The 21,587-nt window shown below is 35.1% G+C and overlaps 3 protein-coding genes across 3 annotated transcripts; all 3 read right to left on the bottom strand.

The window, feature by feature from the left end:
- Positions 1–81: 81 nt before the first annotated feature.
- On the bottom strand, positions 82–10,319 carry CaMKI (Calcium/calmodulin-dependent protein kinase I). Its single transcript, XM_069060246.1, has 9 exons — positions 9,794–10,319; positions 9,596–9,730; positions 3,285–3,359; positions 3,095–3,233; positions 2,922–3,045; positions 2,722–2,862; positions 2,542–2,668; positions 2,402–2,489; positions 82–2,339 (listed from the first exon to the last, which is right to left on the bottom strand). The coding sequence occupies exons 1-9, from the start codon at positions 9,895–9,897 to the stop codon at positions 2,193–2,195; spliced, it is 1,080 nt and encodes a 359-aa protein (XP_068916347.1). The 5' UTR covers positions 9,898–10,319; the 3' UTR covers positions 82–2,192.
- Positions 10,320–11,025: 706 nt separating this feature from the next.
- Duba (Deubiquitinating enzyme A) lies at positions 11,026–14,675 on the bottom strand. The gene is made up of 9 exons (XM_069060504.1): positions 14,486–14,675; positions 14,125–14,213; positions 13,731–14,067; positions 13,499–13,654; positions 13,279–13,435; positions 13,008–13,222; positions 12,528–12,801; positions 12,243–12,476; positions 11,026–12,192 (listed from the first exon to the last, which is right to left on the bottom strand). Exons 1-9 carry the CDS (start codon positions 14,552–14,554, stop codon positions 12,065–12,067), a joined length of 1,659 nt encoding a protein of 552 aa, XP_068916605.1. The 5' UTR covers positions 14,555–14,675; the 3' UTR covers positions 11,026–12,064.
- A 421-nt stretch (positions 14,676–15,096) lies between these two features.
- On the bottom strand, positions 15,097–20,541 carry Cyfip (Cytoplasmic FMR1-interacting protein Sra-1). Its single transcript, XM_069060308.1, has 15 exons — positions 20,382–20,541; positions 20,065–20,328; positions 19,833–20,012; positions 19,272–19,784; positions 18,177–18,787; positions 17,996–18,123; positions 17,774–17,944; positions 17,621–17,703; positions 17,248–17,564; positions 16,763–17,194; positions 16,381–16,709; positions 16,036–16,334; positions 15,749–15,987; positions 15,547–15,694; positions 15,097–15,497 (listed from the first exon to the last, which is right to left on the bottom strand). Exons 2-15 carry the CDS (start codon positions 20,275–20,277, stop codon positions 15,297–15,299), a joined length of 3,864 nt encoding a protein of 1,287 aa, XP_068916409.1. The 5' UTR covers positions 20,278–20,328; positions 20,382–20,541; the 3' UTR covers positions 15,097–15,296.
- Positions 20,542–21,587: the final 1,046 nt, after the last annotated feature.

Here is a 21,587-nt window from a genome sequence, read left to right as displayed (position 1 = left end):
TTCATGTTGACATCATCGTCGACGGTTTCCAATTCCATTGGTTGTTGGAATTTTGGCGGGAGTTTCAAATAAAAGGTGCCATAAATGTTAAAATTTCTATTTTTAAACCCATCATATATTTAACAATAAAACATTACAAAATATATTAATCATGATAGAAACAAAGTATTATTAACAATAATTAAATCTGAAAACATTTGAACACTGCATTCCAATGAACATTTTTATCATTAGATATACTAAAACTAATATTAAAGCAACGCTATAGTTTTGTCTAATCTTCATAAACCAATTATAAAATTACAAAAAAGCTAGTTTCTGCAAAAAACTACATTGCATTTTAGTGGTCATATACAATTGCTTAAATTAGTATATACATTTTTTAACACATTATATAGCGATAACATTGCAAAATTTTCATATAAGTACCTATTGAAATTATAAAATTAAGTCACAAAAATAAAAATAAAGACAGCGTTAAAAGTTGATCGATGTATGTTTTATATATATATTAATGTATATATATTCGAATCGAATGTGGTAATTTGCAAAAATAATATTACTAATTAACGACATTTGGAATGTGGGAAAATGCTCCATCAAATTATTCTATAACGCTCACTACCTGTGATTTTTTATTTCTCCACATAAATTATGCATTCAAATAAAATTAAGTAAAAATGTTCGTCGTAAGATTGACGAATTAGATAATTTTATGCGGACAATAAAAGCTCACTCCTATGATTTAGGAAGATAACTGTATACTAAATGCCTTACTGTATAACATCACAGTATTATTGAACTAAAAAATTACATAGAATGTATTAAGAAATATACACCTGATAAACCATTTGTAGCAGTTTGTACATTTAGTAAAAATATAAAACTAAATATCTATTTTATGCTACACAGGCGTATATATGCAGTGCAAAAACAACAAATTCCTAAAAATATACACTGAAACTCTACTTAGTTCGTTTATACAATGTACACTTTGTAAGGAAATAAATAAAATAGATATATCACATGTTGTGAGTTTAGAGAAAAAATAAACTATGTTCATGTATATCATGTTCAAAATTCAAGGCCAATTTCACAAAATCACAATGTAACATAATCCAAAGGACGGATATAATATCATTTCAAAATGGCCGATCAATAGGCTAGCATATAGGCCACTGTTAGTATAATAATCTCAAAAAATACCTTCAGTGTATGTGAAAAATGAAGTTTCTGACGATTTACCGATAAACAATGTTGAACATGATATACTTCAATTAGTTACAACATATACAAAACGAAAGAAAAATCAACGTAACTTCACACAGAATAATACATTTACGTCTTAAGCAAGCATTTATGTGTTTTTAGAAGGTAGTGTATTTCTGTTATTAGTTTTAATACTACTAACATTTCTAACATTTAATATTGCTTGGAACAATAACAACATAACAAAATAAATTATTCTGTTCAGTTTTGTAATGTCATGATGAAGATCTACAATTTCGCTACAGTCATCAACAAAATTGTAAAATGCGAGATTTATGTGTCACATAGCAATAACATTTGCTTTCTATTAATATTATTATTATTCATATATTGTTATCATTATTATTATTATTATTGATATTCAACATTTACTTTGTCTGATTTATAATCTTATGTTATACACTAAGTAATTACGGAACTCGTTTAAAACATAACACCGTAACTATATGTATTAAGAACCGAGCGTAACAAATTTTGTGCATTAACTAAATAAAAAAAGACACCTGAATATGAAAAAAGTATATTTGAAATAAAAAGAGAGCGTTTGTGTAAAAAAATACAATATAAAAAAACTCATCACATGTAAAAAAAAATATAGTAGTGAAAAAATATACACGATTTTTATGTCTGCAAAACAAAATAAGAGATATGCTCTAATAGATTTTTTGGATAATTTAACACACTGTTACGTTTGCATGATACATGCATCACATCATTATTTTGTTTTGGAAGTCTTCTCTTAAGTGAGCTACGGCCCTCGGACCATAATAGCTTAAAAAACTATGACCTTAAAACAAGTTAATTTAAACGTTTTAACCAACTTTAACTCAACTTCCACAAAAAATAACCGATTTTAAGAACATGTTTTCGATCCCAGTTAAAGAGCATAGCAGAAATTAATAAACGGTAGTTACAGTATTTGATTACTTATCTTGGGCACCATTTAGGCTCCCACATGGTTCACCAGTGGACATACTACGTTGCGGTACTGGGCTACGTCCCCCACTACCACCACTACTTAGCGCCATTCGTTGCATTTGTCGGATCACGGTCGTAGCATGATATGCTTGCTAAAAATACATATTTACTCCGATCACCTCGTGGAAACAAACGAGAAAACAAACACGCTCACCTTCCAGCGGGATTTTGCAAAATTCTTTTTAAGTTGCTCAGATACGGTACCGTGGATGTTCTTATTGCTGGCTGCGTTCCCGGATATCCTTCAAACAAAACGATTAAGATCGCATCTTCGCGCTGACCTGCGAGACCTACCACGGATGGGCCAAAGCCTGGCGACAAGTGAAACGTTTCTCCACGTTGACACACATCAATTGTCTAATAAAGTCTTTCGCTGAATCACTGATTTCGTCCCAGTATGGCGAATCGAACTCGAACTCACCTGCAATGCAAAAGTTAGGTCTCGTACGATCGCACACGTTCATTCTCCGTTACCCTTGAGGATTTGCGCAAATAAATTTGCGTCGTTCTCATCGTAAAACGGGGGATAACCGCAGAGTAAAATGTAAGATATGACGCCTATGCTCCAAACGTCGACCGCTTTACCGTAAGGTTTTTGCGCGAGGACTTCCGGAGCTGAAACACGAAGATTCATCAACTGTTTCGTCTGTCCCGTCAAAAATAAAAATCCCTACCGACATAACCTGGAGTTCCACAAGCGGTGGCCATTATTCCGGAATCCTCCATTTTCGACAACCCAAAATCGCTGATCATGATTTTGCTATCTTCGTCTGGACTGTAGTAGAGCAGATTCTCCGGCTGTAAAAATTCTGCGTTGAAACTCCAACCTTTACAGCCAATTTCTTACCTTCAAATCGCGATGGACGACACCCTGCTCGTGCATGTAATCCACAGCTTCTAAAACCTGCCTTATGAGATCAGCGGCATCTTTTTCTGTGTACGAACCCTTCTCGACAATACGATCGAACAATTCACCACCGGTCACTCTACAACCGACTTTCGTTACATTGCGCTTTCAATAAATTTAATTTGCTTACAATTCCATAATCAAATAAACTTTCGATTTGTCTTCAAACGTTTCTAATAACTGTACAATATTGGGATGAGTTAATCTGAAATAAAATATCGCCTTGAGTAAATTTGGTGAGAGCAGAGCGAACGGAGTTAATTTGGGTCTAGGTTGTCCAAAGTTGTCCATTATTTCCACTTAGGCACTAACCCTCTCTCGCCACAGGTGTAACCCAAATAAAAATCTACGCCATGTGAAATTACACCTGGTAGGAAACTGTTTTAGGTGAGTGTCTGGCAAAACGATAAAGCGGGATTTTTTTTCGAATACAATAACACAAATTTTTCCAATGACAATTTTAGATTTTACGACTGCAACAGTCGTAAACCTCTTTGAACAAGCCAGTTCGGTAAACAAACCGAAACATGTTGTTCAAGTTACTGTGTTTAACATGGGAAATACAGAAAGACAATAAAACGCGAGCCTTTTGAAATTTGATCTTTCCGTACTATTTATTCAGTTCCAAGTTTCTCCTCTATTTATTACCAAGAATCGCCCAAGATTTTTGGCAGAGGGATGAGTTTCTTCGTTGGTTGTGGTCGGGTGGGTAAGTTACCAAAATGAAAGATGGAATCCTGAGCTGCAAACTGTACAATTACCACCACCACCACCACCACCCGTCTCCGAAACGTGGATTAATCAATAATATTATTCTCACACATTCCACAAATATGAACATAACCGTATCGGTTCGAGACAAATTTCAAGAAATACCAATTCGAAGAAAAATCAGAAAATCAAGGTAGTCACGGTATGTCCTTCTCGAATTCCCGAGAATAAAAAATACTGAACGACAATCGTTTCTTTTTAATTCCGCTATTAAATCCCGCCTCTCAGTCATCAATTTAATAAAACCTGCACAACAGTCGCTATATTATGTATAATATACTCGTATATGTATACATCTGCAGTTATTTCTTCGAGTCTGGAATTGCACGAATTCTAGGGACATTTTTCAAATATCTCCTCCGCCGAAACAACGAAACATTGTCGACCAACTCGTACGTTTTAATTTAATATCAACATATTCACTTGCGGTTTATACTCCAAGAGTCGACCTTTCGGTTATCAACTCTCGGATTGGCGTAAAACAGCAATTTGCTATTATTCAAAACAAGAGAAAACCATTTTCAACTTGCAAGGTTGTATTTGTTCAAAAGATAAACTTCAAAATTTGTCAAATCAAAGTTTCGAATCGTCAGAAAAGCTGACACGATGCGTTTTTTTTTTTCATTCACAATTCCACGTTTCTGGTCAAACATGTGTTTGTAACCCCAAGTTGAAGAGAACATTTCAAAATGGAATAATCGATACGTCAGGTGAGCGTGGTACTGCTGTTTAATTTTTAAATGCATCTATAATATGCATCTTCGACGTTAGAAAAAAGAACAACAGCGTGGTTCCTAGGTTGATTATAATATTATCGACAAATTCTTGTTGCAGATGTTGCGCAGACAAATCCTGTAAAAATTGTTTATGCTTATCTCTCGGATTCAGTGTATTATTAAACTGGCAAACGAATGTATGACAAGTCGTTTTTATGTTATTCATAATAACGATTAGTGACACCAATAAATATTTATAATTAGTTATAATCAGTTCTGATTGCTTATTTTCTAATTTGAAAATATTTTTTATGTATTGTTACGAACGGTTTCTCGTGTGGCACGAGAAAAACACGGAGTGCTCATAAATATTTTACTGAAACGGCCAGACACGAACTTGAGAAATTAATTGAAAACTTTTAATTTCTCAACCGCGAACGGTCTAATTTTCACAAATACGTAGTCTAACTCGTGAAATTGAAATGTTTGAACAACATAATACAACTTGGTAAAATGAAAACAACACCAACCTCAATTTCTCCCAGTAAAATACACATTTTCAATATAACGTAAATAATTAAAATTTTAAGAAAGAATGTGCCGCGGGACGCACTGATAATTCCCACTGCATACTTTATACACTTTAAATTTTAAAAGCGTACACTAATTTCGCATTCTCTGTTAAACACTTACTCATCTCTGTAAAATTATCGCATCAAGACAAAGCGAAATATTTGTAATTATACTCTGTTAGAAATAAATTATCATATCCTTTGTTTGGCGCCGTGTGTGCGTGTGTCAAGTCACACTCCTGAATCGAGTTTGGAAAGGAGCAAAAAAAAATCAAATCATCATTTTAATTGGCGAAGATCCAATATAAAAGGTGAGTTGTTGGATTTGGCCATCAAAAATAATAGTCTCTCAACACTTCAATCCCAAGAGGACCAACACGGGTTATTGTGGGGCAGGTATCGAGGGAATAAAATATATAAAAGATCCGGTCACTCAAGTAAACCTTAACCAAGTTAAACAAAAACAAAAGGAAACAGACACGATTCCAGGAGACCAAACTGAAATGGTATCATCTCAAGACTAAAACAGTATTTGCCGAATCGGTATCTTTTTCTTGAAGCACTGTTGTCCCTCGTATCGGATATCGATTCGATGCTGTTCTGAATCGGTCCCATATTTTAAAATATTCGAATAATATTAATTCTCTATTTACTTGATTTTCCCGTAGTTTAATTTGATTTCTGAAAGCCATCTTTTATATTCTAGTTCTTCAAATAAGAAGCGATCGCTTGTTGATTCGCATCGAAGACGGAGAGACCGGTGATGTTAATTATCAAAAATTGACAACGGAATTTTATTTTTTAACTCGATCGTATTCACATCATTTCGGGTGGCGATCGGCGTGATACATAATGGATATGCAAATACGGCCGTGTAATAACTAAAAGGAGTGCCAATTTTCGATTCGATAAGAAACCCATTAATCTTATGTGCAGCAGTAAAATTCGAAACTTGTTTTGCAGATTTTTTTTTTCTGATATAATATTATATAATTTGGATCAATTGTGGTTGATTGTGTTTGTGAGTAAGAAAAAACCTCAGGCATGATTAACGGTACAACAGAGAGAAGCGGGTTAGAGACGCTTCCACAACACCTTCAAAGAGTGAGTGAGATACCTTAAATTAAGAAAATATTGATCAACTAATTCAAAGACCTATGTGAACAAAGCGCCTCTATGACAGACTAAATACACGATTATTTAGGCGAAATATGGGTGCTGTAACTTTTCTCTTGTCAACTACGTGTTAATATCGGATTTGAGCATTTGAAAACTCCCTCTGTTGTATTCAGCCACCGCTATAAATTAATTTATGTGTATAAAGGTGTGATTTAATTTCGCCAATTATTGCGGTACCGCTCCATACGCTCCACACACAAGGCAATAATTAATAGATATTATCCCTTTTCAATCAACAGGTGAAAACTTAATTATTCAATACGAGATGCGCGTGCGCTCAAATTTACCGGATAGCTGATCTTACAGCTATTGCACTAACTAATAAACGACACCTCAGGGTACTTTACATTATCAATGTTTAACACAACATGTAATAATTCTCAAATTTTATGGTTAGTTGGCTCATTAAAACCAGCATGTTTTTACTTAAACTACTTGGTTGTTAATGTAAACTTCAATTTACAAAATGTTCAGTTTTCTTCCTGTTTGCATTCGCACAAGTTTTAAAACGTTCAATTCCCTCGCCGCGAGAAACTTAACTCCGAAGTTTACAACAAATAATTTTCAACTGGTGACTTTCAACTAGGTTTTTTTTTGCTAGAAAACAACTAACCACCGAATTTTTCAACCTCTAGACCGTCAAGCACGGTCAAATTCTTCACATATTTGGTTAACGAAATCCTCAATTTTCTCGTATATTTTCAGAATATTGATTTTTATTTAACTTGAGAATAACACATATCCTAAGACTGAAATTTATGAAAAACAGTTACAAAACGTTACGTTCTTGACTCCCAAGATCTAGATTGAATGACTTCGCAGAGAAAAAATATTTACTCCACTCGACTCCGCTGGAACAGTACTTTGAGTTGAACAAGTTGATTTTTATCGAATCCAGTTGATTATTTTGAGTGAATTTGAGACAGCAAATGTGGAGATATTACAAATTTCTAGAGAACTGCGTCAAGATAATTTTTTTCAGTGTTTCTGAACTTTTCTTTACTTGACTCTCTTAAACAGATTTGCGTAGTTTTTCTTGAAAATCAACTGGTCCAAATCACCATGTGATTGACTACTGCTTACGAGAGATAAAAAGTGGAATCTAGGCTCCTCAACACTAAATATATACACAAAGACGATTTGGAGGTCAAGTCTCCTTATTAGGCTCACATCCATAATTTAGCAACCTCTATAGCAATAGAAAATATTAAATGGGATCAAATTCAACGTTGATATCAAAAATTACACGTGAACAATAGTAGGGAAAAATATGTCATTTCATTTATACAAAGAGAGACGTATGCGTTACAAATAATTTCGTATCTAAACAAGAAGTAGATCGATTGAGATACACAATTCGAGGGTTTTACACGGTGTTTGGTTAAAGATCATCGATTTTTGATAAAAACAACCTTGATTCTTTACCCAGTAAACGTACCTAATTTTTATTGTAAAGTTGAATCATAATTATCGCAAATGTAATTACAAACATCAACACCAACGTAATTGCACTAACTAAATTGCGACATTGGAAAGTATTTAACTCTTCGACGTGCAGAAATCGAAATTGTTTCGAGGCGAAGCTAAATTTAGTTTTTTTAATTTAATTCCAATTACACCATTTGAGATGTTATTTCCTTACGTGTTTGCAATTTGTATTCGAGAGCGCGCATGTGTTGATTTTTCCCTCAATTTTCCTTTTACCATTACGAAATTGGTATTTTATCAATTAAGATGTCGTCGGATATTCCAAAACAAAAAAACACTATTACGCCTCAATTAGATGGAAATGGCCTCCGAGATGATAAATTATAACACGAAACTTGAAAAATAAATTTTTACCGTCGACAGTATTACATACAATTATTGCGCTAGAGAAACTTTCATATAGAAAACCGTCACTTCCTGGACAATTTTCATGGTTTTAATTTTGGTCGCAACTTTAACCCTCGGCACGCTGCAATTGAAGGTCCCTCAACCATAAAACAATTTTTTTAGCGTTAGCAAGGTAATATAAAACAAAACAAACAATCGATTAACCATAAAATTTCTGCTGCTCGACGGAATTCTCGCCGATTTAAATATTAATTTTATTATTGATAAAAAGAGCGCGCTCCCGACCTAATAATTTTTCTGAATTGGTTAAAGGGCAGAAAATTTAAATTTAATAAACTGCCACCTTGGGCCGGATATTGAAAGTGCTTCTTGATATATTCCCGTAAATAATTTAGAAAGCTACTTTTCAACGACTAATTCCAATTGCTTTTAACTTTTTTACGCGTAATACAAAATTCAATTATATCGCTCCTTTTAGCTTTAATTCGATTACGACGTTACTTGTCGTATTGGAAAAACTGAAACTAGATAAATATAAAGAATTTACGATTTTTGCGAAAACATAAAACTATGTGGAAGACGGAATAAGTCGACAATCAACTAGGGAGACAATGGTCCATAAATGTCACCACCAACGTAAATAAATAAAAATAAAATACAGTTTTGTATCAAAATGGTAACCATGTCTGCGTCGCGGGCTATCGGATCATTCAAATTCCAAACAAAAGAAAGCGGTTACGAAAAAATTCCACTGTTTTACAAATTACGTTGTAAAATAGATACTCATTTAAAATATCCAAATATCGAGAGAATATTTTTATGCTGGAACCGTAACAACTTTATGTTGTAAATCTTTGACGAGTCGAACTGGGAAAATTCGGTTTTATAAATACGCATCCGGTTGGACAAAACCGCACTATCAGCGGTGGAGTCATTAGCATGATAGCAAGTAATGAATTACATTCTTTCACAAATTACACAATAAATGGGATTCCAATTAAACAGAGAGCTGCATAAAATCTACATGTGTGATTAGCAGGATGTAGTATATATTTCTGTTTAAAATAAAATTTTGTGAGCAATATTATTAAACACAAGCTTTTATAAGATACTTGCAAGATTAATGGGACCATAATAATTTAATTGCCGCTCCTGTGAGTCGATAAAAATCTAGTTGAAGATATTTTCATGTGAAATATCTTGTTTGAAAATAGTTTATTTGGTGCAGATTTGTATTTGATTTATCGTGTGGGAGCCGTAACGATACAAGGGTCGGACGTGTATTTGTTGAAAAATGAGTAAAAAATCGAATATATCGCGGGTTTAGTGTAAACAATCTGAAAATAACGCGATTTGGTTGAACTTACCTTCGTAGCACCTTAATTTCATTTTCGAGCGAATCTTCTTTACCTTTTAAAGCTTTTTTGTCGATTATTTTGACAGCGTACATTTGACCAGGCCTCTCCTTGCTTTCGGCTAATCTGACAACGGAAAAAGCACCCCTAAAACAAAAAAAAACAAATAGAGGTTAGAGTAATGTCAACAGATGCAAAGTAATAACGTACGTTCCAAGTAATTCTTTCAAGTAATATTTGTCATCAAGTGAAGGCTGTTTATCCGAATCTTTTCCATCTTTCTTGGTTTTTTTCTCCTTTCCAAACAAAGGCATTTTTCCAAATTTCGCTTATTTTCCGCGAGCTTCTAACATAAATGTTGCACTTCTACACGCATGAGGCGACACAAAACATTACTAAAAACACTCGTGCGCGTTTTCCACCTGCTCCAAACGTTTTTTGTTCATATAATTGCTGTATTACTTATCACAGTTAAACTGCGATAAAACTGATAGCCTAGCTGCCACACAACCGTCAAAATCGTAACGTCCTACCGACTAATGCTACCAACAACAAACCAATGACTCGATTCAAAAGTCTTCGCTCCTAATTCACACAACTTGGACATACTGTGCCATTTGCTCAAATAAACACGCTCGAGACACAACGGAACTCCACTACCACCGAGTTTTTTTAATTTTCGATGAAAATTGTTCGCTTCGCAAACACAACTGGCAACAATGCTAATGACAGAGCCGGACTCGGCACAGTTACCCCCACCACTGCCAAGTCCACGCTACAGCGATGAGTCACTCCTTAATTCCACGTCAACACACAAGCACACCCGACCATATTTTCCTGTTACTCACGCAGAAGATCACTTGTCCACACTTATAAATTTCGATTTCTTACAGACCAACGGTTAAACATTTGGATTCGAAGAGTTCACAAATGAAATTATCCAATTACGTAACCCAATTTTTATCGGTAATATCTAATTCGAACTGGCGCCATTACGTGTTAGATGCGCAAGCGCCTAAATACAGCGTGCACATGTTTCTCAAGGTCACGTAAACCCACCTGAATACGTGCCTGTCTGCAAAATGAATTAATTGAAATAATATTTTGTTACGGAATTTCTCTTTTGGCATTGTAATTAAGTAACCCAAGCACAACATTATCAGATCTGCATATTAAGTATACTACGATGTTGCTAAACATTTTATTCCTAATATGCATACAAATTGGCCATACCGAGTGTCATCCATGAAATTTGATTTTGTCTAATTGAAAACTGTTACAGTTTCAGAAGGACGTAATATTTATCCATAATATTAGGTCGAGAATTATCCATAAAAATGACGAAATCGATTTATAATTTGATATCCAACAACCTTGACGATTTTAATAACTTTGGGTGTGCCCATCACCTATTATGTCATTAGAGAAAATAAACAACAATGTGACAGTATACCAAAATTTTTAATTAATAAAAACGAGATATTAAATCATATAATCATATTTGAGAATAGTAAAAGCACAAATATGAAAGAAAAACAAAGATATCACAACAATTTTATTAAATATATTAACCTAACCAACTAAAAGTGAAATACATGTGGAACCAATAAGTACAATTACATCATTAGCGTAAATAAAAACACTCCACTTAAGCACTATAATGTTATAATTATATAAAACAAAACGAATCATATTATTTTCGAAAACATACTCAATTTTAACTAATCGGTAATGCTAGTGGCTAAGCAGAGCTATTTTTATTTATTCCTATTTGAATCGATAATTTATATATAAATAACGATTTAAAAATAAATAAATGAACTTATATATGTGTATATATATAAAATTTTTGCAATAAAAAAAAAAATTAACCACGCTCCTAAACTTACACAATCACATAATAATAAATCTGACAATCAATAAAAAATAATATACATCTATAAAGATCACATAAAATTAACAACATGCTTGATATAGAGCTCTTAGTTGATCTAGTACATAAATTTTTTACAATTAATATTTAACATGACAATTATCCACGTTTCTCAACGAAATTTATCATTTAAAATCAGTATTGACCTGATATGCTTTTATCGTTCTGACGGCGTATAAATAAAAAAATTGCTTGCTCTCAGATCATAATGCTAAGTAAAGGAGGGTGGTTTAAGGCCTTGACAAAACGAACCTTATCTAAGTTACGCCAATATTAAAATACCAATCGTACAATGCAGCTATTTGTTTTGTAGATATAATTTTTATACCACCGAATGATTCTATTTAAGTTTAAACAAAATAGATATTAAAAACTCCCTGAACAAGCTAAAAAAATATGTATGTATATAAAATGGAAACAATGTACATCACTACATAATTATGTTTGGCTCTTCAGGGCAGGATTGCGTCGTAAAATTAAAACATTGTATTACAAAAATAATAATAAATAACTTGTGTTTCAACCTGTAAATTAATTTAGTTACTAAACTACGAAGAAGTTGATGGTACCGGAGATCCATGACGCTTCTTGGACTTATGTTTAAGTTCATCTAAGTAAGTTTTTTGTGATTCAGCGAGAACCTGTGCCATTATTTCTTGATCGAAATCCTCGAAACCTGAAACATCCGCGGTAACAATTCCAAGTGAACGACTTCCAACAACTGACCTATGTTGTCTTTGTTAGACGGCCCTGCCTGTTGATCGTTCTGAATTTTATAATCTTCTGTAAAACTGGTACCGAAATCGGTTAGGGCGATACCATCAGGTGGTTGCTGCGAATGTTTGGCGTACAGAGACTCGTCTTCGGGAGGAACACAAGTTGCTGGCACATTTTCTACGCTAGCCTCGCTGTTAAAGCTGTTGGTAGACGGAACGGATCCGAAAGAATTCCTAGGACTCGCTGCAATTCACAATGAAAACTGCGTGATACACTCGTTTGTTTGACGCCTACCCAAAGGAGAGAATGTGGTTTTGGGAGATGTGGATCCTTTGGGTGATTGCGACCCTTTCGGTGAACAAGAACCCCGTCTCGAAGACCTGGGGCTCGAAATCATGGCCGAAGTAATTGTTGAACTGCTGCCGCACGCAAGAGGATGACCCTGATTTTTTAAGCGTCGCTCCGAATCGCGAAAATACTGAATATATGACTCGCGAGCCACCTGTTCTTCGATTGCTTCATTTGTGGCTTCCCAATCAGTTGCCTTTAGTTTATCTTCCAACATCGTCTGCGTGAAAAAATGCATTTTATTTCAATTTTCGCGTCGTTTTTCATTTCGTCTGTTTATGATTGTACCACGATTTGGAAATCAAGATCAAAAGTTCTACTTTCATACAAAACACGTAAGTCACAGAAATTAAATAGAACATATATTACAAAATTTTGCTTTGTCTAAAATGTATCTGTTGAAATTTGTCAAGGTCCAAATCTTACCTGTTCTATTAACAACTCATCGCTGGCCCGAACGGCATCGTTGAACCTTCTTCTGTCAATATCAACAGTGTGGTAATTAGGTAAACCCAACCCTACACCTACTGACGGTTTGTTAGGGTTACTGATAGAATTGTAGTGACACATCCTGTGATATGACAATCTAATAGGTTCATACGAGTTTATTAACCGTGAACCGTTGAATATATTGATTGGTGCTAAAACCGTTGGTAAATTAGTAAAAACAAACAGCCAAAAAAAAAAATGGTATTACTTATTTGGTAGCAATAAACCTCGATTGTCCTATTATACAATTCACTCATAGCCTGAATTTCTAAGTGATTTCCATGTACATTCCATCTACGTTTTCTAGTAACATATTTATCAAAATCTTCAGTCACGTATGGTTCAAAATAATCCCGATTTTGAACCTATTTATACAAATTTTAATAAAAAAAATCACAAAAACATTTGATTTTGAAAAGACCACTCACGATGTAGTTCATGCAATCCTGTCTGACTTGATAGTGGAATTCTTGGTCACCATACACTTGATCCGCGATAGAGCGAAAAAGACAAGCTCCATCCTCATTCATCTGTTTAATTTCAAAACCTAAGTTGGACATGCCGCGTGAAAAGTAATCATCCCGCTGAAAATTTTACAAATGAAATGCGAGAACAAAACATAAAAACGGAAGATTTTAAAATATCGGTAAAACTTCCAACCTTTTGCCATTCTTCGTCTGGCAGATTGCGCTCTTTGATAAGTCCCTGATCATCATATTCGTCTTCGCTGTTGAAGCCTGTGCAGTCTTCCTTAACAACAGTTCCCGACTCATTGTTATTGCACGTGGGTTCAACAGCAACCGAGTCAACAACTGAATTACTTGCATTGTTGTCATGTAGCGGCTCATTTGAGATATCCCGTTTCGCAACTCTGTCACGTTTCTGTTCCCTTCTAACTTCCCGTTTTTGTTCCCGTTCCCGTTCACGGTCACGGTTGCGATCTGGTTCCTTATATCGTTTCCTGAGGCGTTCCTTTCGTTCAGCTGATGATTTTACACTAAAATTTAAATTTTTTATACTTAGTTGTTTCCCTAGAAAAATGTGTAGGTTTTACAATGGAAATTGAGATCGTCTGTTTGATGAGCTTGCTTCATTCAAGGAACTTATATCATCCCTCCTGCGCACGGTTCTATCCGAGGTCCCCTAAAAAAACAGGTGAATTAATCGTTTCTAACAAAGGAGACAACCCCATGCAGCTTCATGAGCTGCTACTTTTGGAAAGCTCACTATTACCTACCTATTTTGACTTTATTACATTTTAAACTTATCTAATTACGCAACCGTACACAAAATTTCAAGATGAGTAAAAGATTTCACTAGTCCAACACGCTGACAATAAAGATAAGATGATTTATGATTATGGAGTTTCTCCTTAAAAAAAGATCAAAAATGACAAGTTTAACGTATCTACTTACGTTTGGTTGACTATTGTCACTTTTTTCTTCTGGATTCGTAGAAGGTCTTTTTGCTGGTAAAATTGTCATCGTTCAATTTTTCAAATTACAGAAAATATTACAAAATTATTGAATTATTTTCTATAGTTTGACAAATCTTTCGTCAAATTCTGTCAACACTGCGAACAGCTGCTGTGAATTGCTGCCAACATTAGCTAACTAAAGGTATCCTTTTCATATATTGGTCACCATGTACCATTTAAAAACAAGCGCGGAAATAAGATCCACCTGCAGAATAAAATTCCTTCACAAACCAGGAAATTCATCATCAATAACAAAATTTAATTAACTACAAATTTCTTCATAATCTCTAGGAAATCAGAAGCGAGCAACAAAATAAATCTTTTTGTTACCTATTTTCTTTTCCCGTATGGTTAAATTATTGACATTAAAAATTCTGTGTTGAAACAATAACACGTTTTTAACACGCTTTAAAAATTATTAACTGCTTAGTTATTTATTTCAAAAAAACTAAATTAAGAGAATAATAAAGAGGGCAAATAGTAATTTTAATTCACGTACAAGGAGATTGGGAAGCTTAGGTATAGGTATTGAGTATTGAGAGAATCAAAGCAGGCATCAAAAATTTTATTACGAAAAAAAATTAAAGCAACACCATAAGGCCGATATAATTGAAAGTGGGGCGAGATACATCTGTAATGAAATTTACACATATGTATGTATTAAGACTATAATAAATATAAAAGGTTATAAAATGTTGAAAAGCTATGTCATTCCAACAAATCTATAAAGTATTCAATTGTAAAGTGCTTCAACACTGGCGTAAATGTTCGGGTGCATGATAATGTTGTTGGGAGTTCATTGAGGAGTAGATTGGCGGTGGAAAACAACGCACGTGCTCAACTGACAATTCATCATTTTCGCCGGACTTCAAAAACTTATTCAAAATGGCGAATATCTGCGAATTAAGCACCTGAAATCTTCTAATCCTATCCACCATTCTCTTCAGGCTCTAAAAAAAACATTTGTACGTGGAAATTTTAACATAGAGAGAAACTTACGATGCCTTTGACGATCTCGTCCTTCATATCAACTCTTTGTACTCTGAGGATGTGGTAACAGAAATCGAGCGCTTCAAAGCGTCTTTGCTGGTCTAACAACACTATCATCGTGCAACCTGCCCAATGCAAACCTTCACCAAACATCTCTCTGTGAAGATCACATTTTATACAAAAAGATCAAGCAGAATGTATCACAACTTACTCGACAGTATATTCATTTTCGCTGACTGGAATGCAATATACGAATTGCAAAGCGGACCACAAACGATGAAACTCGGTACATTCATCTACGTTCATAACACCATTTGCCGGAGGCGGGCCCACCCAGACCGAATCATCTAAGAAAGTTCTCAATCTGTTAAGAACCACCTCGAATATAGACAGACCACAACACAGTCTCTCTCTTGTCAACAAGTCACCTTCCTTCGATATCAAAGATTGCTGTAAAAATACGATCAAATCAAATGCTCTTCTGAATCCAGCACCCACCTTTGCAGTTCCTAACTTTTCTATATTTGGTACGATTTGTAATGCGGAATATTTGACTTCGAGTCTTTTCTGTTTGTTTTCAGGCTTTTCCCCGTCTTTGCAAAACGGCCTCGGCAGAATATTTTGGAAGGGTGCGGCTTGCAGTAAATCGCACACCTCTTCCTGTGACAGCGCTTGTTCCATCAATAAACAAAAGAGGATTATGTTTCCGAATTCGCGGAAATTGTGGAACAGTTCGGTTCTTGCGTCGGGGTACTGTACGATATCGTTCAATTGGGCGTGGTAGTAACTCAGAACACCTACGAAAGTCACTTAGAAATCGGTCACGATCTAATCGATAAATACCTGGAGAGCCGTAATCGTAACGCGGTAATTTACAATGCTTTGGCATGGCTTCCATTAGAGTTTTCGTGAACTGGAGAAGATTCCCTTGGATCAAGCTCTTGACGATTTTTAATAGTTCTTCCATTACAACAGCGATTCCTTGGTAGCCCAAGAGTTTGCACATTGTGTGAAAATGTTGAGGCCCTACAAAACCTGAGTATTGACCGTACTGAGTGATGTAGGCAAGATTCAATTGTTTGCTTCCCCACATGTAGTGGTACGACATTTGTGGAGGCTTATCTCTATGGACAGCTCCAGCGAAAGAAATTTGTCCTCTGTACTTCGTAAATCTGAGAATTCGATTAAAATTATGGCGCAGGTCCAGGAGAACGTCGAAACTCACCTATTAGTAGCGGCATTGTACACATAATTAGGCAAGAAATCGTAATTTAACTCCCAAAACACGTGCAAAGTGATTCTACCGTAAGGCGCCAAAACGTTGTGATTGGCCTCGCGATACATCGAATCAAAGTCGTCCAAAGCCAACCACTTGCTGAGCAACTTGTGACACAACCTATTCACCTGCAAGAGACCTTCCAGTTCCATCACACCTGTAATGTCGCCACCTTCAAATTTGCTTATGGCCAAGTCGAGACTCTTCTGCATATCGGCGTTGATTCTTTGCGTGATTAATTTGTTGAGATCGATAGATCTCCCCAACAGTTGCACGTGTCTTTGTTTTAGTAAAGTTTCGTAGCGATTGGCTCTTGGGTAGGGGAGCAAGTACGCTCCCAAGGCGGCACACTCAATTCGGAAGCGCTTATCGAGAAAGATACTGAAACAACATTCCAAAGAAAACCGTTCACTTACAACTTGAATCGTGAATACCTCGCTGCCAACTGTTTATAATAGGCAAAAATTTGTTCGCTCAATTTGTAAACGAACTGATCAAAACACAAATTGACCTCGGCTTCAACTTCGTCGTACAAAAATTGTTTTCTGAATATTGTTAGGGCGTAAAGCGCGCTGTCGTTATACAAGTCGAGTGGGTACAACACGTACTCCATCATCGACGGTTCTTTGGTTTTTAATATGTGATCGGTTAAAATCCACGGCATTGACATGTCAATAGGAAATTGGATACGCTTCTCCATGGTTATGAGATCGTTACACTCTTCGTTATGGTTGTGACGCACGGTACATTTCTGCGATTACAAATTTTACGAAAATTCTAAACAACAATTACAAAAAAACAACTTACGTTAATCCTTCTGCCCATGGTCATTTCAAGATAAAATTCCCTGTACCACAACTGCGATAAATCGCAACACTGTTGTAAAGACTCTACGAAAAAAATTTAATTTCGTTAGTAACTAAGCGAAACTACGACTATCGTTTTTAACGCCATACTCACCACTGAAACTCAGCAGATAGTTCCAGTAAAACGAAGTCTTGTGGAACTGATCGATTTGCATCAAATACTGACCGTCGATGTCTTTTCGTAAAGTGCGTTTACCCCCCGATTTATCCGCTATAAGCGATTCCAACATTGTTCTCACCATGTAAAGCTGAGTGGAAGAAGGACCTTAAATTATACGGTCAAGATAAACTTTTACAACCAATCTGTAAATCCTACCGACATTTCTCCTCGGAACTTTTACGTTAAAACCGTTATCGTCCTTTTTACCTCGTAAAGCGGGATCTTGCAAAGGTTCAACGCCGCGCTGCCAATCAGCGCAAGTTTCTCTCACTGACATGATAATACTAAAAATGTTTTGGTCATAGTATTAATCATAGCAATTTTTTTTCAACTGTACCTCCTGATGAGGTCTTTCTTATTTTTTATCGCTTTTCTTAACGGTTCCCTCAAAGTGACTTGAACAAAATCTTGAAGTTCAGCATAAATATTTCTCCTAATTGCGTCTGTGAAGACAGTTTCCATTCTCGCCATCAGTACCTGTAGACCTTTAATCATCGCTATCACTTCAATCAGTGCGAATTTCTCCTCGTCGCTGTAATTATACCGCGTCGCTCTTTCGTATTCTTCGGCTTCTGGCGGGCATTCTTTATTTTGGTGGTGATCAGTCGGGTGTAATAGCTTCCAGGAGTAGAGCTCAGTGACCACGCTTGTCCATTCTGATAGCAATTGTAAGCCTCTAAGCGCCAACTCCGCGGTTTCTTTATTTTCAACATCGCTACCGCTTTCTTTATATGTGGTGGTGACTTCGTTGCTGTATCGCGCCAATTCGCTTATGTATTTAACGTGATCGTCGCGGATTTGTGGTAAGTGCACCATCAAATCAGCTTGAGGAGAGGGAGTGTTACTACTAGACAAAGGCCATTTACTTGGATCAAAATGTTTACTTCTTTTAATATAGTTGAATGGAGCAATTTGCATGTCTCCAAATAAAGGAACAACTTCCAAATTCTATAAAATAGAATATTGGTTACCATTTCACCGATTCAAAAATACCTCTACATAACTTGGATTTTGTTTTTTAACGAGTTTAGCAAGATTAAAAATAATTCCTAGATTAAAGCGTCGTTTTCATGGTGGCTTTACAAGCGTGGCTCGCTCGTCTTGGAAACCGCTCGGCCAATACGAGCACAGCTTTTAAAAAACGCCACGGCGTGGCTATGACTTTGCTAGAATAGGAAATATTTCTATTTTTCAAAGCCATGCTCAGGTTTTGGAAGCTTGCGCATGCGCTCGAACTCGCAACTACGAAACGAATCAAATCAGCTGAATTGACAGTTCAACGCTGGCTCGCACAATTGCGCATGCGCGTTGGCGTGGCTGCCTTGAAGTAGCAAATGCAAACCACCATGAAAATGGAAACGACTCTTGCAAAGCCACGCTAGCCGAGCAAGCCACGCTTGTAAAGCCATCATGAAAATGACGCTTAACTTACTTTAAAAATCCGGTCAATGCGATCTAGTCTTAATTTTTTCTTCTGATCTAATTTATTAATATTGCACAGGTCACTATCCATCAGGAAAAGACCAAAACCCATGACCTTCACGAGCATATGTTTCTCACTAGGTGTAAGATACATTTTTGTTTCAAACATATGCACACATATATTAACAACATCCGCCAGCAATTCTTCATAACCACTGATTCTTTCCAAATTTTCTTTGACAGCATCTCGAATTTTGTTTTGTGTTGCCAGGAACATAGACAAATTTTGTGATTCTTGCAATGTTTGTGAATCAGACATGACTTTTAAAAATTGTGCTGCTCTCCGATATGTTGAATAATCATTTTTCACACTTGACTTCATATTTTTTAATTCATCCAACACAGCAAACATGTTTATGAACTTCCCTAATGTCAAGAGATAGGCTTCAGAGACAAAATCTTTTCTCTTTTCTGTATGACACAATCTTTTGACTTCTTCAAAAAAACGCTCTATTGCTTTTTTCTAAAATTTCATCATTAGAATAGTTTTTATGCTTAAATAAACACTTACTTGAAAATACATAAAATTCAAGAGTTTATTTACTTCAGGAGCAAGTACTTCAACAGTTTTTTCATAAATTTCAACTCTGTTAGGTTGTTCATTAGATTTAGGTTGAGGTATTGCTCTGGAACAACATCTCCAAGTATAAAGCATAACAGCATGTTCTTGTCCTTCTTCTAATAGTTCATTCTAGAAGACATCGATGAAGAACAATGTTTGGTTAAAATTATGGTATAATTACTAGACTGGCATGGACCGTTGCTTCTTCAATATATTTAGCTATCCCCGTGACAAATCCATTGCGATCTTCAAAGTTTGTGTCAAAATTTGCTTGATATACAACTGAACAAGGTTGTGCTTCGATACATGGTTGCTCATCTGGTAAAGGAAGTTCGTCCAACACATCAACATTCGATATTGCATCGCTCAGCGAAACTCTATCCGTTCCAGCCATTTTAAATAAATCGCTTTATTAAATCTCCGGGGATAAAATTAGTTAATCAATCTACAAAAATATGTTAGTATCGCACAATTGAATTAAATTAAATCGAAACACACTTTTGTAAACATTGTTTAAAACTTTAAAATAAATCCAATAACACATTTAACTATTTTGTGCTATTTTAGTGTTATATTAAACATTTTAGGTGCGGCATAAGACAAGTAAACAAATGACAAATGTTTTACTAGGAATGTCAACAACCATACGTAATAAAAGTAACTAAATCTGGTTCAAAATACATTTCCGGTTTTTCGTTAGAATCGTTACTGTTAGATGGAGCCACATAATCAAATTATGAAATTTAATAAAATACATCTGCTTTCATTTTCAATATTTCACTGCAAAAGTGGTTGTACCGACATTATCTAAACATGTTTCTAAAATTGAAATAGTCAACATGGAATTTTCTGGTACATTTCTGTTTGTTTCATGTTCGTTGTTTGTTTGTTTGCGGAATTGAAGAGATCGTTTACAAATCGAAACCGTATATTAATACCTACGTACAAACTATTAATAACTTGTAATCAAAAACTAAAAGATGAAAATTTGTATTACAATAAAATATTAATGTTATAATTATAATCATGACAGTAATTATATCAAACATAATGAAGCTTTTGTTGCCGTACAAAAAGCAATTATGTTTACTTTCTTTTGTTCATTATATGTAGCACTTTTTTATCATTATTCATTCGGTAAAGCGTTTATCTCAAATTATCACTCTCTCCTTTACACTTCCCTTCTTTTTTCATTTTGTCAATGTCTTCATAATAATATTATGTATATCCATTGATTGTCTGTAGCAACGAAAGGCTAATTATTTTACTTCTTGTTAGCAGGAAAAAGTTTTTTTAATTTACAATAATTTGAATTTACTGTTAATTGACACTTAATTCTTAAGCAGACGGCTTTTTATTGTTCGTAACGAGAAGATATCAGCACTAGTAACGTTATTTAATTAGAGATAAATTAAATTATATCCAATTATTTAGCCTCATCTTACATCTGCATCCGGAGGAATGAATACAAATGAAAGTTTACTGTACTAAACAGATACCTAAACCCCCAATTTTGTTCAAAGTGAATTTACAAAAATGGACATACTCTCGTGTCAAAAATAAATTACTCCCTAGGATTTAGGGATATTCGTTACTAGGTTGCCATAAATTTGGTCAGGTTGGAGGCTGTGTGGTTTCTGGTGACAAACAAAAGATATCCCAAAAATGTAAGGCAGCAAGTTAATTGTAACAGTTGCAAATGAC

The sequence above is a fragment of the Tenebrio molitor genome, chromosome X, assembly GCF_963966145.1.
Source record: "Tenebrio molitor chromosome X, icTenMoli1.1, whole genome shotgun sequence".
NCBI lineage: Eukaryota > Metazoa > Arthropoda > Insecta > Coleoptera > Tenebrionidae > Tenebrio > Tenebrio molitor.
The sequence above is the reverse complement of the archived record's forward strand: the minus strand, read 5'-3'. Positions and strand labels throughout refer to the sequence as shown.

Bases quoted from the DNA above. Each gene is read 5' to 3' on its own strand.
- Cyfip (XM_069060308.1), bottom strand. From the start codon at position 20,277: ATGGCTGGAACGGATAGAGTTTCGCTGAGCGATGCAATATCGAATGTT. The intron at 17,565-17,620 runs GTAAGTTGTTTT...TTGTAATCGCAG, and splicing joins CCATGGGCAGAAGGATTAAC to AAATGTACCGTGCGTCACAA. The intron at 16,710-16,762 runs GTGAGTTTCGAC...TCGAATTCTCAG, and splicing joins TACAATGCCGCTACTAATAG to ATTTACGAAGTACAGAGGAC.
- Duba (XM_069060504.1), bottom strand. From the start codon at position 14,554: ATGACAATTTTACCAGCAAAAAGACCTTCTACGAATCCAGAAGAAAAA. The intron at 13,436-13,498 runs GTGAGTGGTCTT...TTGTATAAATAG, and splicing joins AGGATTGCATGAACTACATC to GTTCAAAATCGGGATTATTT. The intron at 12,193-12,242 runs GTCAGTTGTTGG...CGGATGTTTCAG, and splicing joins GTCTAACAAAGACAACATAG to GTTTCGAGGATTTCGATCAA.
- CaMKI (XM_069060246.1), bottom strand. From the start codon at position 9,897: ATGCCTTTGTTTGGAAAGGAGAAAAAAACCAAGAAAGATGGAAAAGAT. The intron at 9,731-9,793 runs GTACGTTATTAC...TTTTTGTTTTAG, and splicing joins TTGAAAGAATTACTTGGAAC to GGGTGCTTTTTCCGTTGTCA. The intron at 2,490-2,541 runs GTAGGTCTCGCA...TTTTGTTTGAAG, and splicing joins CAGGCTTTGGCCCATCCGTG to GATATCCGGGAACGCAGCCA.